Source organism: Crotalus tigris, unplaced genomic scaffold (assembly GCF_016545835.1).
Source record: "Crotalus tigris isolate CLP2741 ecotype Arizona unplaced genomic scaffold, ASM1654583v1 scf7180000021179.819088, whole genome shotgun sequence".
In the NCBI taxonomy this organism is placed as follows: Eukaryota; Metazoa; Chordata; class Lepidosauria; order Squamata; family Viperidae; genus Crotalus; species Crotalus tigris.
Window position 1 is genome coordinate 611,151 of NW_024098385.1, and position 14,297 is coordinate 625,447.

General features: G+C 45.5%; 1 protein-coding gene across 2 annotated transcripts; it reads right to left on the bottom strand.

Moving 5' to 3' along the window:
- Window positions 1–4,169: 4,169 nt before the first annotated feature.
- On the bottom strand, window positions 4,170–14,134 carry CLN6 (CLN6 transmembrane ER protein). Of its 2 annotated transcripts, none has more exons than XM_039369617.1 (7): window positions 13,890–14,134; window positions 12,228–12,342; window positions 11,207–11,305; window positions 9,883–10,071; window positions 9,177–9,232; window positions 7,620–7,745; window positions 4,170–5,402 (listed from the first exon to the last, which is right to left on the bottom strand). In XM_039369617.1, the coding sequence occupies exons 1-7, from the start codon at window positions 13,991–13,993 to the stop codon at window positions 5,111–5,113; spliced, it is 981 nt and encodes a 326-aa protein (XP_039225551.1). In that variant the 5' UTR covers window positions 13,994–14,134; the 3' UTR covers window positions 4,170–5,110. The 2 variants fall into 2 exon arrangements, with proteins under 2 accessions (XP_039225551.1, XP_039225552.1); XM_039369618.1 differs by having other exon boundaries at window positions 12,763–14,055.
- Between the last annotated feature and the right edge of the window lie 163 nt (window positions 14,135–14,297).

Sequence of the window (14,297 nt, forward strand, 5' to 3'; positions counted from 1 at the left end):
TCTGGAGAGAGTTATTAGAGAACATACAGTATTGGTAGCCATCACTAAGTGCCTAATAGAAAAGGGTCCATGAAGAGAAGGAAAAACTTACACCATAAGGCTATTAGCACCACCACCACTTTGCTTGAAGGAAGTTTGTAAATAAAAGTATCAGATACGTTTTCAAAAGAATTGTTTAGTCTACATAAGGTGTGTCCAGCCTTTTGGCTTGCCTGGAATAATTGAGTGAAGAGAAATTGTCTTGGTCTTGGGCTGCATATAAAATATATAATGTAGATAATGTATATACAGTAAATATTGTGAGAGGCAGACTGTAAATATTTGTAATAGATATTGGTATTAAAAAATAATTCTACTTTTAAATTTTGTTTTTAAAATGTCTATCATTCTTATCAGAAATGATCCTAACCCTATCTATTTGCAGTTATTAGCCACTCTAATATTTATATACTTCATAATCTCAGGATCTGGTTCTTTAAAAGCATAAGACCACACATTACCTACTTACCAGGACTGGAACCCATCGAATTAGCTGAGGTGTTTAAGAAAATGTGTTTACCACTTTTTGCAATATGTAGGATTGTATTGTAGTCTTGCAATTTTCAGTTCAAAATAGCTGTCCTGTGACTGGCACAATCCTAGGGGATAGATCAGCAGTTGCTTTCACCTTTTAATAAGTGTTGTAACCAATTAGACTTTGGGAAATAATAGTGATGAGTAAATATGTTTTCTTACAGTTTTTTTCTTTGTTAATTAAAGCTTGGAATATGAATGTCATTTGTATAGTAAATACTAATTACTGCGATGCTTTTAATTGTCACAGGTATTTTATGTGTTAAATCTTGTGTGGCTTTTCATCTTGACAGCTTAAGCTAGGAGATGACAAGCGAAAAAAAGAACAATTTAACTGAAACCTCCTCTCCCAAGGACTAGAAATGTGAGCTAGCAAGAAGGTTCATCTGCGTAAAAACAAAAGAAAAACATTGAGATTTAATAGCAAAAAAAATGCAAGGCAGCTTAAGAAATGAATTAAGGTTAGCAATCTGAATTGTAAAGAACAAGCTAGTCACTTTTTAGTGGCAATCCACGCAAGCAAAACATCTCCAAAGCTTTATTAACAAATTCAACAACTAGTCACTGACCATAAACCTCTTTGTTTTATTAGGTTACAATACACTAATCAATCAATATATGCTAACATTTCTAATACAACTGCATACATCCTGAAGTTGGGCTTGATTGACTGTTCACTGCATGCAAACCTTCAAACATCAGAATAATTAAGAATAATCATTTGGCAATTAACTTTCTGTCACTCTCGATAAGTCGTATGTTTCCCACCCACTCAGTCTGGATGGAGGTATGTCTTGCCATTCTGGAAAGAGAATTTCACAATTGTTGTGTCAGGAAATGATTACAAACATGAACTTATTAAACCCAAATATTCTTGGTTCAGGTTTCCTTTGAAATGCCAACAGAACAGCAAAACCTCACAAGATCAGAAAACTGCTGAAGGGGGATTGGTGAAAGCAATTAATTGAACCATATAATTAAGGCTTCCTTTCAGTGTAGCTAAGCTTTCTTTTTCCACAACATAAAAACTAGTCAAAATCAAGTGTGAATTCATAACTAGTTTACTTTGTGAGAGAATGGATGGGGCGTGGAGCAGACGAGTACAAACATAATGACAGACTTCTATCAGCTGAGATGGTGAGCAGTCATCAATGGCAACTGGTTCAGGGAGGGAATCCAAACAAAGTTCAAAATTAGTAGCATCCACAATTGCAAAATATAATTTTCAGGTAATTACTGCCATATAATTAGTGCTGCCTTTTTCTATTTCAGTTTTTACTCACTGGAGTTTCATACCGCATTATGCCTTGCAGAAACATGAGAATGTGTATATTTGACCATTCTCAAGGTTTGGGGAGGTTATCACGTCTCTGGGTCATTATATGCTGAATGTGTGTTCTGTGACCAAGAGGAGAATGTCTGGCTTATACTCTAGGTGGGTAAGAAAACAGCCAAGATCAGAAAGTACCAAGGACTTCACAGCTCAACCCTGAGCTATAAATATTCTCTTTTTATTAGTCCTCCATGTGACACAATCTTGTAGCCAGATGTGGGGCTACTGATGTACATTCATTGGATATGATTGTTCAAACAGCTGTCAGCCTTCCCAGATAAACCAATCAGGAAACACGACCAGAAAAGTTAATTCTACTCATTTATTATAAAACTAGATTAACAGATTTTTGCAAGTCTGATAGTACAAATCTCCCAGATTCCTTAACACTGCGGAATTTAGGAAGATTTCTTTCTGGGTCTCCTTCTCTGTCCTTATGCAGCTGTGAGCTGTGCCCTCTCTTATCCGATTGTTCCTCAGGCAGCATCTCTCTCCCTCCCACAGACATCCATCTAGTGGCCTCACGAGGGCAGCTCACAGATCTGGTTCAGAGCATAACATGCTAGCACAGCCTTCTCGAACTTAGCATCCTCCAGAATTCCTTTTTTCCCCATATAATTTTATTAGAATTTTTTAAAAATAAAAACTAATGCAACATATATTCAGAAAAGAAAATGAAAGCAAAGAGAAAGCAAAAAAAAAAAAATGCAACAAAAAAGTTAAACCCGAAAGAAAAGATACACAGCAAAATGACCTTTGATATTCTTCACAGCAGTTATCAATGCAATTTTAACCTCTCAAGTTACAACACAATGCTCTTCTTTTTATAATCTATCCTAGCTAAACATCAAAATCATAAATAAAAAATTGGGTTTCTTTTTTCAATTTCTACACAAAGGTTTCCTAAGAGATTTCTCGTCACCGATAAATGTAGTGACCATCATCCTCACAATCTGGGGAAGTTTGTGCTACTAAACAGAGATAATTCACTCTTAAAAGAGACTTATTCTAGTTCAGCTCTTTTCTTGTTGACATGCAGAAATGTCCATGTTTTTCTTAGCAACAATCTGGGCATAGTTTACCACTGACTTCACAGACCTTCCACCCTTTTCTACCATCGCGGGATATCCTGGTCATCACCCATTCGGTACTGACCAGATCCAATCTCTCATACGTGTTTTTTGAGGTCATTGAAGGATTGCAATTACATATGCTTAAAAAGCTCCTCTGAAGATATCTGGAAGTGATTTAATTTAATCCATCAAGTTTATGAAATTGCCCTCCCACTTTCAAAATAGTAATTTTTACTGTGACAAAAACAAAGAAGTTTGCATTCATGAAGACTAAATCATTCATCTCAATTAAGTCCAATTTTTGTTTTGAAAAACTTATCCCACCATTTACCTCGTCTGTTACTTAAACTTCCTTCTTCCTGAAACCAGTAAAGGAATCTATCACACATTTAGAGGCTTACCTGCACGCCAAACCTGAAAACTTCCACCTCTCTATCCAGGATTTTAGCACTTTTATCTGCCTACATTAAACACTTGGGATACATGGCTATAGAGTTGTAATTGCCTTTCTGCGCTACAAAAAATCTGCTCTAGGTTTCCAAAATACAAGAACAGAAGGACCATCTGAAAGGGAGTAAGAGTCAAGATGGTGCAACTGAAACCCTCAGGGGTGGGGTCTTGTTTAATTGATTTTAGTGCACCTGTAGACAAGGGGTTTTGTGTGGTCAGAATCCTCTTTTAACTTTTTTGTCCCTCCCTGTGCACATCCCCCAAAAAGCGTTCCAGTGAAGAACTTCTTAACTTTAAAGGATGCTGTGAGTTATTGATAATATGACTGGCTAAGAGGTTGGTGGGCTTCATCAGTGAAAAAAATCATCTAATTTATACCTAATGCTGGCTGGACCACAATTCTTATCCTCTGCTGGGAATAGATAATTTGCTAATAAGGTGTCACGATCAAAGCCAGGAACTTCCCTGTGTGGAGTAGCCCTTGACTTACAATCACATTTGAGTCCAAAATTTCTGTTGCTAAGCAAGACATTTGTTAAGTGAATTTTGTCCCATTTTACAACTTTTCTCATTACATTTGTTAAGAGAAGCACTGCAATTGTTAAGTTAGTAACACAATTGTTAAGTGAATCTGGTCTCCCCGTTGACTTTGCTTGTCAAAAGGTTGCAAAAGGGGATCATATGACTCTGGGACGCTGCGACTGTCATAAACATGAGCCAATTACCAAGTGTCCGAATTTGGATCACATGACCACAGGGATGCTGCAATGGTTGTGTGAAGAATGGTCATAAGCCCCCTTTTCAGTGCCATTATAACGTTGAATGGTCACTAAATGAATTGTTGCAAATTGGGGACTACCTGTACAGGGCCAGACAGCCTCTTTCCACATGGCAGCTGCTCTTTGACCTCCCTTTGCAGCCTCTTTGTTTTCCCTCTTGCAGGTCTGCTACTCCTAATCTCATGTTTGTAATACCTTCTGCACCCCTGACTGAACCTATCTCTTTTTCAGCTGTATCTGCAACATCCATGTTAGTGAGCCAAAAGCCAGGAATTCATAGAGCTAGAAGCTGAAAGTCAAAATTTTCAGTGTTTTTATCCATTTCAAAATTCACTAGACTTAATATTATCTACTTGCACCACGAATCTGAGGAGTCAACAATCAAACTAGCTATCAGTGTCCTGGTTGAGAACTGAATGCAGAGATCATACTACATTTGAGATAAGCAGTTCTTCATCTTTGCATAATTTCCACCCAATGTAGAATGGAGTATGCAAAATGAGACAACAGAAGCCACACGGCGTCTCCTGGACCCTCGTCTCCATTCAACGTTCTAACAAGCTCTATATAGGCCAGGCATCTTCCCAGTCACAGAGGACTTAAACCATGGGAAAATACAAATCCTGGTGCCGAAGGAATGTCAGTTCAGTGGATGGCGTAGACTCATTCGGGTTCCGAGTATTCTTTCTGCGACCACATCCCCTTCTTCTAGTCCACGGCTGATCTTGCAATAAAAAGATTGATTTGGGAGGAGGCCCCCGTTTGGTGGAACCTGCTTCCAAATGAATCCAGACAGAATCGGGCTCCTTCGAACACCAGAGCCCTTTGTTCTGTGGGCGCCACCCTAGCCCTGCCGACTTGCCCAACAGGCTCCGTCTCCCCAAATAAAGGCAGCCGCCGTATCAGAGGCCCTCCGCCTTTCTCGAGGGCAGATTTCTGAGGTGCAAGGTGTAGAAGGCCCAGGGCTCAGGAACGTAGATGATCCCGGGATATTTCTTCCGGAGGGTCTGGTCGTTCCAGAGCCAGCCAATCCAGAGAGCCACCAGCCCCAGCGTGATGACAAAGGAGTAGAAGAGGAAGCGGCCGTTGCTGTCCATGATGAGGCCCTTCCGCCTCTGGTGCATCACGAGCGCCACCAGGGCGAAGGTGGTAAAGACGAAGAGGGTGAGGATCTGGCCCTCCGTGACGAGGTACCTGCAAGAGGAAGGGAGCCCAGGCGGCTGCGGAGGCTTCTCCGGGGTCACCCACCTTCTCAGGGGGGGAAAGGTGTAGCTACCCTCCAGAGGGGGGGCTCTGCATGCTGGGGGGGGGCGGGGCGGGCAGGCCAGATGCTGAAGGCACAGCCTAATTTCTGACTCTTTTGTTCCCCCCTCATCTCCTCACAAACACAAGTCCTCAACCTGCAACCACAACTGAGCCCCAAATTTCTATCACTGAGACCTTTGCTAAGGGAATTTTGCCCCATTTTACGACCTGTCTTGCCACAGTTGTTAAGTGAATCACTGCAGTTGTTAGTGACACAACTGTTAAGTGAATCCAGTTCCCTGACATTGCTTGTCAGATGGTTGTGAAAGGGGATCCCGTGACCCTGGGACGCTACAACCACCATAAGTATGAACCCGTTGCCAAGAGCCACAATTTTAATCAAGTCACCCCGGGGATGCTGCAAAGGCTGTAAACATGAACAACAGTCCTAAGTCACTTTTTTCAGTGCCGCTGTCACTTTGAACGGTCACTAAACAAACTGTTGTAAGTTGAGGACTACCCTAAAACTGTTTTCAGCAAGCTTTGCAAGAGACGCAGGAGAAATATTCTTGGAAGGCTGCCAAAACCTGGCAACAAAGAGCAGCAGCAGCTACCTGTCGGCTTCTATCCCCCGGGGAGCCAGCAAAGGGCCCCGTGGGACAGACAGTCCCCTTTTCAGGAAATGCAAGGCCTTGAAAAGAGGCCAGGATTCAACTCAGTTAGAACAAATGCCGGAGGCTGAGGGAACGCAAAGAGAAGAAAGTCACGAAGACCCCTGGGAGACCCCATAGATACTACTGCACCAAAAGGGGACAGAGAGCAGGCATCCCCCCTCCCTTCTTTTTCTCCAGGATGAATTTTAAAGTTTCAAACAGGAAAGAAACGGAACCAGAGTTTGAAACTGTCTCCATGGATCAGTTTGGCACAGCTCCCTTTCCCCAGCCCCACTCGATAAAGGACCCCTGGCTAGAATTGATAGATCCTTCTCCTCTTAGCAGTTTAACAGGCAAGAGACCGGGCCATAAAATATTGAAGTATTTTGCAAATTCTGTCTTGGAAAGTCTGTTCAAATGTTCAGCCTAGATTTGAAATATATTTGAACAATACAACACAACATTATTTCCAATCTTTATAAAGGAAAAAAAGTGGAAACTACAGAACCATTAATTTGAAATCCATTTCTGGGAACGAGATTACTAGAAGCCAGCATGGGTTCACTAAAAATTGGTTCTGCCCACTAATTTTAATTTTTTGTTTTTAGCAAAGTGATTAGATTGTAGACTGCAGAAATGCTGTGGATGTAGCCTATTTAGACTGTGGAAGAAGTCAATACATTGGATCTGTGTGATACGGCAAAATTAAGGCACTGTATTGCCAATAGAGGAGATATCTTTAATAGTGTTAATTAATGACTCTGTTCTGTGCAAATCTTGTAAACCTGTGTTCCATTTCTTGAGTCTCTCATGGGAAGGGAGTTTTCTTCCCCACCGGAGCAGCTGCTTTAGAGTTAGAAAAGAGTCAGCTGGTCATGTTGGCCGCCCATATTGTGACATTTGCTTGGAAAAAAGGAATCCCAGGAGCCAAGCCCTTTCGTGGCGTTTTCCTCTTGCAGGGGATCAATAAAATAACTATTGAGACTTAAAAGATTATTCCTGATGCTAAACCGTACGATGAACGGTTGCAGAAATTGGGCATCTGTTAGTCTAACAAAGAGAAGTACTAGGGGTGACATACGGCATCTGCCAATATTTGAGGAGCCGTCACTGAGAAGAAGTTGGCCTCTTCTCCAGAGCGCCTGAGGGCAGGATAAGAAATAACAGATGGAAGGTTATCAAGAGAGATCCAATCTAGAACTAAGGAGAAATTTTCTGACAGTGAGAACAATTATCCAATGAAATGACTTGCTTCAGAGGTTGTGGGTGCTCCATCACTGGAGGTTTTTAAGAAAAGACTGGACAGCTATCTGTGTAGAATGGCAGAGAGTTTCCTGCTTGAGCAGGGGGTTAGACTAGAAGACCTCCATGGTCCCTTCCAACCCTGTTGTTTTATGTTCCACGTGGGATAGTCCAAACACCAGCTGTCTGACCCCTGAGATACCAACGGTCTCACAAGCAAATACACCCGGCTTGGTACTGTTGCCTTCTTGTGTCACCTTGGCTCACTTACCAGTAATAGAGGCTGCTGGGCCCAATGAGGAGTAAAGCAGCCACAGGGATTCTTGGCTGTTGTTCTTTACAGGGTATGAAACAGCCAGAAAAATATATGCACAGGATGAGAAAGAAGGGTATGTACCTGTGAAAAGAACAAAATTGCAAGAGGTTGTGAGGGACAAGGTGGAAAAGGGCTTCCTGCTGTTTTAACAGCTCATTTCAGTTCTTCTGGCTTGGTGAGTGGACAAAGTAGCTGCTTAATGGCCCGAAGAGACATTTGAGGGAGCCTGGAAGCCCTCACCTTCCTTTGACTAATAAAAATGCTACTTGATTTCTCAGGGACTATGTCTTTGAGCATCTAGTGTTCTTACAAGTGTAACCAAGCTGTGAGAGAGCCCTATCTTTTTCCCCTCACCATCTTTACCCCTCAGAAATTCCCAGCCACTTTGACTGGACATTTAAGCCAGAACAGGAATCCTGCCAGCCTACAGTAACCATAGACTTGTTTTCAATTGTAAGAAGAGAGCCCCATTCATCTTTGGTGGCAAAAAATAACCTGGAGGAGTGGAGGAGTGCCTTTTCTGACCAACCCGGTTTATATTCCAAGACATATGACTTGAATCAAATATGCTGGTCAGAAAAGGCGCTAACACAATATTTCTCAACCTTATCAACTTGCAGATATGTGGATTTCAATCCCCAGAATGCCCCAGCCAGCAGAGCAAAGCTGGCTGGGGAATGCTGGAAGTTGAAATCCACACATTGTCAGATCTGCCATTGTCAACTTAACGCTTTGCTGCAATCCTACCGCAAATTGTTAGGGGAAGGGGGGGGGGGAAGGAAATAAGCAATTAGTGTATAGAAGGTAGAGATGAGCAGGGTGGTGGTGAGAACAGGCCGATTCCAGACTTCAAGGCCTGGAATCCTGGGAAAGGAATGTGAATTGCACCAAGTGGCACCAAATATCCGAGGGTTTCCAAAACGCCATTGGACGAAGACAGACAGGTCAAGGGGGAAGGGCCGGGGAGAAGGGGGGAAATGCTGTAACATTTCACCCGAGAACCTTAGTTCTAGCCTTGCTTTGTTTGCAACCACTAATCCTTAGAACCTGTCACTTCAATCAAACTGAGTCCAGGGTCTTTCTTTCCTAGGGATGTAGCCTGACACACATCAGGTTGAGAAACATTGTAGTAACAGATTCCTCCTGATCCTTAGCTACTTTCTCAGTTCTTAATCTCTATGACATTTTTGGTGGCTGACTAGTGTCCCGCAGGCAGGAAAAAGACCCTGTGGCTTTAAGGCAGTGACTCATTAAAATTAACAGGATTCTTAAAGCTGCAGCAGCACCTTTTCCTCGGGGTCCTGTGCAGGGCTGGAAAAGGAGGGTTACTTTAGTGAACCACAGAGAGCTGGGCTGTGCATGTAAACGGAAACTGCTTGCTCCCAATCCTCCCCCCCTCGTGATGCCTAGACAGTCTCTCACACTGTCTCAGCCCACAGGACCAGACCAGGCCACGTTTCTCCTGCAGCAACAGGGAAAGGGAGCCGGTTCAAAACGCAGCCACTGACTCACCACATTGAATGGCCCAGATGCTCATCGTAATAGTACAGCAATTCAAAGGAATCGATCTGGAAAGGAAGGAAATGGAAGAGTCCAAAGACTGAAGGGGTCCAGCTGACAGGGACTTGGGCCAGGTAGCAAAGAACTCTGCTAGCAGGGGGGGGTTGGAACAGGCAGTCCTCGGCTTATGACCAAGCTGAGCCCAGTTGTAATTTATTGAGGTTGTAAGTCAAGACACCAGGTGACCAAACTCGATTTTATGATCATTTTATGATGGTCATAAAGCGAGTTCCCTGCCATTGTCAAACAAATCAGGTGGTAGTAGCTAAATCCAGCATAGCCAATGGATATTTTTGGCCATTTTTTCCTGCAAAACAGCAAAAAAAGTAGCAAATTGCAGTCATACGAACATGGGATGCTACAACTCATAGGTACCTTTTTTAAAAATTCTGTTATAACTTCCAAGAGTTGTTAAGTGACCAGTCATAAGTTGAGAACTATTTGCAGTTAAGTGTTTATTGGGTCCCATTGGGATTGTTTTTAATCCCATAAATTACCCAGAGCTGTCGCTTGGGTGAGATGGGTGCCGCATTAAATCACTTGATAAAATAGAGCAATCGATAATCGTTAGATAGATCGATATAGATCACTAGAGATAGACAGACAGACAGACAAGCAGTGTCAGGAGTCACAAGCAGAGTGGACCAGCCTCTCTCACCAGGGTCTCCGGCTTGAGATTTTTGATGATTGGATTCTCTCGAACGGACAGGTGGAGCTGGTAGCCGCTGAATATCAGTCTGTGATTGACAGAGTCACCCACCAGGTGGATGCTGGCCCCCATGACGAATATGATGATGCAGAGATACACCATGGATCGGGGAAGAGCCTTGGGGGAGCGCTCCATCAGCTGCACACAAAGCAACGTGTCTGAGGCTGGGGAGCAAAATCGGACCCCTCCCAAACTCCATCAAGCAAAAGCTGGAAATCTTCTCCCCTTTCCTAAGAGGGACCCAAGTCTCAAAAACTGTTCCTGAAATAAAGTCTCTGCAGAAGCGTCTGTGCCTGACCTAAATCCCCTCCTTGGAGATAGCAGCATCTCCCCCCCCTCCCACTGCAGAATAGAGAAGGTTCTCTGTGGCCCCCTTTCTTCTTCAACTTTTGCAACATGTGTATGCCAAGTTTGTGTACCCTGAATTTGAACATGTAAAGTAAACCTTATCTATTGCTGTGAGTTCCCCTATAGACTTGGGCAGGGGACAGCTTATGCCATAATTCAATCAAGGATCGAAGCTGCTTAACCCTTTCCTTTCCTGACCATCTGAAATCTAGAATTGGAAAGATCTTGCCCCTCCTGCAGCCTTGCCTGACTGGGTCTCCTTGGAAGATCAACCGGCTGCGTCAACCAGCCTGAGTCACTGGGATGATGGGCTTGTAGTCTAAGCTATCTGTAGGCGTGTGCATGGTCTGCAAGGAGGCATCTCCAAAGGTTCTGCTTACGGAGCACTCTTCACCCTGATTCCAGCTCAGGGAGATGGCTATCTGAGGGGAACATCTATCATCAATCAGGACCTTCAGATATTTTAATCTTGCCTGTGTTTTTCAAAAGCTTGTGGCAAAACTCACTGTTGCTGACCAAGAGTAAATGAACCCTGTAGTGAAGCACAACTATCTTGCAAACTGGAGCTGGATTTACTAGGACATCACAATGTATGATTTCCAGGCAAGAAATTACACAGTCCAATTCACATGTGGGCCTGACAGCTCGCAACTCCCACAAGTTGGCTTCTTCTCTCCCTCCAGCACCAGAATTTAAGAGTCTGGAAAAAAAGTTGATGGATGATGCATTTATCTAGATCAAGGATCCTCAACCTTGACAATTTAAAGATGCATGAACGTCAAATCCCAGAGTTCCCCAGACAGCATGGCTGGCTAGGGAATTCTGGGAGTTGACATCCACACATCTTAAAGTTCCCAAGGTTGAGTAACACTGATCTAGATGGTTTTGTGCAAGAAGAAACCAAAGAACCCAACAAATGTTTTACCTTCAGGAGAATAAAGGGTGTGATGACATTATAGGCCATGTGAAAATAATCGCCGACGCTCGGCCTATTCAGGGGAAACCATTCAAGTGGAAGCACAATCTGCAGAGGGAGACACACACAAAAAAGCAAGAAGCAAGACAGGGGAGACTGTGACATCCCTTAATTATTGGTGGGCTTTCTGTTGCAGATTTTTGTCCAGCTTGGCTATAAAGACCATCTTTGCTTGCTGTTTTTTTGTGGGGATGTTTGCGTGGGTGAGACGGGGGGGGGGGGAGGGAATGTCAAAAGCCAAGAAAAATTAATCTGAGAGTAATGTGAATACCCCGATCCCAAATCTTCTTTGCAAAATGCATTCAGGATAGGGAGGAGGATTTTCAAGTGACAATCAGCAGATTCTGGCATGTTATCGTCCGTTTTAATTTTCTTTCAAATTAAAACAATTTTTAAACATTTTAAAATGAGAACGGAGCAACCAGTCCAGCTGCACATTCAAGAGGAACAGCCTTTTCCCTCTGCCCAAACCGGAATGCTAAAGCCAGAACTCAGATAGTCCTTGACTTACGACCACTATTGTGCCCAAAATGTTGCTAAGCGAGACATTTGTTAAGTGGGTCTTGCCCCATTTTACGACCTGTCTTGCCACAATTGTTAAGCAAATCACTGCAGTTGTTAAATTAGTAACACGCCTGCTAAGTGAGTCTGGCTTCCCCATTGACTTTGCTTGTCAGGTCGCAAAAGCTGATCGCGTGACCTCCGGACCCGGCAACCATCATAAATATGAAGCAGCTGCCAACCATCTGAATTTTGATCATATGACGGTCAAAAGTCATAAGTCACTTTTTTCAGTGCCATTGTAGCCTTGAACGGTCACTAAACGAACTGTTGTAAATCGAGGACTATCTGTATTGGGAAAGAATCTTCATTTTTCTCTCCCAGTGCATCTTCGCCCTCAACTCCTCTACCTCATCTGAACCCTTAACATCAATCAGTCGGTGAGAAACCTCATCCCGGGGGTACTCACCATGGCGATGGGCCGACCAAAGTCCAGGACCCAGTTTTGCAGAGTGAAATAAAACCACAAGTCAAAATGAAAACAGGAATTCCTGCAAACATCATCCTTGAGGACTGCTCCATGCCTGTGAGCGAAAGCGGGAAGGCAATGGATGCAATGTCAGAAAGTTAGGCCAACACTAACGGTATCTTTCTACCACCATCCCTGTGGAAGGCAGCAAGGCAGCAGTCTCCACACCTGTTTTGAGCAATAATTAGTTGTTCTCTGGGAACTGGTTTGGTGCATCCGAGATCTGAGAATACAGGTCACCAACCTTTGGCCACCACAGACTCACCTGTCCTCAGCAGTTTCGGCAGGATTTTTAAAAAAAGTCAAACAGCAGTCATGGGGGTGTGAACAAAGTTCCACCTGTTTTTATGTGCATCATGTCAAACTGGCCCCATCTTGATTTTATTTTAACCATACTCTGTGACACCCCTGCCTGACTCCAGGATGCCACCAGGATCTTGGAAGGGGCATCAATTAAGTCAAGACCCACCTTTACCTGAACAAGTGGCTGCAGGTCATGTATATTTTAATCCTGCCTGGATGTCTGATTTTTCAAAGGACACGGGTGCTTCCTTCCCCCAATTATCCCACTATCTTGTCTTTAAATCCAGAATGTCTAACAGAAGATGGTTAAAAAAAAAAAGGAGTCTGGCTGTGCCTTTTCAGACTGTCAGGTCTGCCATTCGCTTCGCTGGCATCCTGCATGCCAGAAAACCCCTGGAAGGGGGGGGGGAGAATGGGACTATAGGGGTGGTGCCAGAACCAGAGGTGCCAATCTGGAACAGACTGGCGGATCCAAGGACAGGAACGTGAGAAAGGAACACGAAACTCCACCAAAAATCTTAGAGCTGTTACCAAAACACCAAATTCAAATACTATAGGACACTTGTGGACCGGTCAAGAGGGGAGGAAAAAAGGCAGGTTTTGTGTGGGAATATTCAGATCCGGCTTCACTTCAGCCTCAACGAAGGGCCCGAGAAAGCAGTCAGTGGTCGTGGGAAGCCACTTCAGAGTTTCTCAACGAGACTTCAACTTCCAGAATTCCCAGCCAGCAGATTCTGGGAGTTGCAGTCCGCGCACCTAAAAGTTTCTGAGCTTGAGAAAACCGAGATACAAAGCCGGATTCCCGCGTCCCACGCAGCCCGGGCTTGCCCGGGATGATTCCTCCGCAAAGCCCGCGGACAAGCTGGCTGGTGGAGGTTGCCAGCGAGAGCTCCCGTCTCCCGACTGGTTGGCCGAGGGAGGGCAGCGCAACGGCCGAAGTTCTGCCGGGCAGCTCCAGGCTCTGCTTAACGGAGGCGGCGGGTCCTCCGTTGGGGACTCCGGTTGGCGGCGAGCCCGCTTTCAGGCTGCCGTGCCCGCCGGGAGGCCCCAACTCGCCGGCATTCGGGCCGGAGTAGCCCGCCCTAAGCCCGCGGCGGCCAAACAGGAGCGAAGGGCCACCGCGCTTCTCCCGGGAAGGGGCGCCCGCCTGCCCGCCGCCCCTCCGGCCCTGCCAGCCCCTCGGCCGCGCGCAGGGGGCGGCGACCTCCCCGCAGGGGAAGACTCTGCGGGCCCCGGAGCCGAGAGCCGCGGGGCTCCGGCCGGCAGCGGCAGGAAGAGGGTCCCGGGGGGACGGAGCACCTGCGGCTGGCCGGGTGGCGCCTCCTCAGGGACGCCGGGAGTCGCGGGGCGGCGGCGTGGGGCTCCCTTCCTGAGGGGCTGCGGTCGCCGTTCATCGCCGCCATGCAGGCGACAGACGCTCCGGGACGGGCTTTGGCGGCCCCGGCCCGGCGGAAGATCTGCTGCCCCCGCTGGCCGGCCGGCCTCGGCGCAGCTACGGGGCGAAGTACCGGCTGCTCCCCCGCTTCGCCCGCCCGCCCCACGACCGGCCAGCCAACCAGCGTGCTCGGCGGCGGCTTAGACTCGGCCTCGCTCCGGATATACGTTTTTTGGGCCGACCAGCTCAGAGAAGGAACCGTCGCCCTCGAAGGCGCCCGGCTCTGAGCTGCCACGTTAGCCATGGGCACTTCCACGTGCTTTGGAAGGTTT

Bases quoted from the DNA above. Each gene is read 5' to 3' on its own strand.
- CLN6 (XM_039369617.1), bottom strand. From the start codon at position 13,993: ATGGCGGCGATGAACGGCGACCGCAGCCCCTCAGGAAGGGAGCCCCAC. The intron at 11,306-12,227 runs GTGAGTACCCCC...CTCCCTCTGCAG, and splicing joins TTGGTCGGCCCATCGCCATG to ATTGTGCTTCCACTTGAATG. The intron at 9,233-9,882 runs GTGAGAGAGGCT...CTTCCTTTCCAG, and splicing joins ATCTCAAGCCGGAGACCCTG to ATCGATTCCTTTGAATTGCT.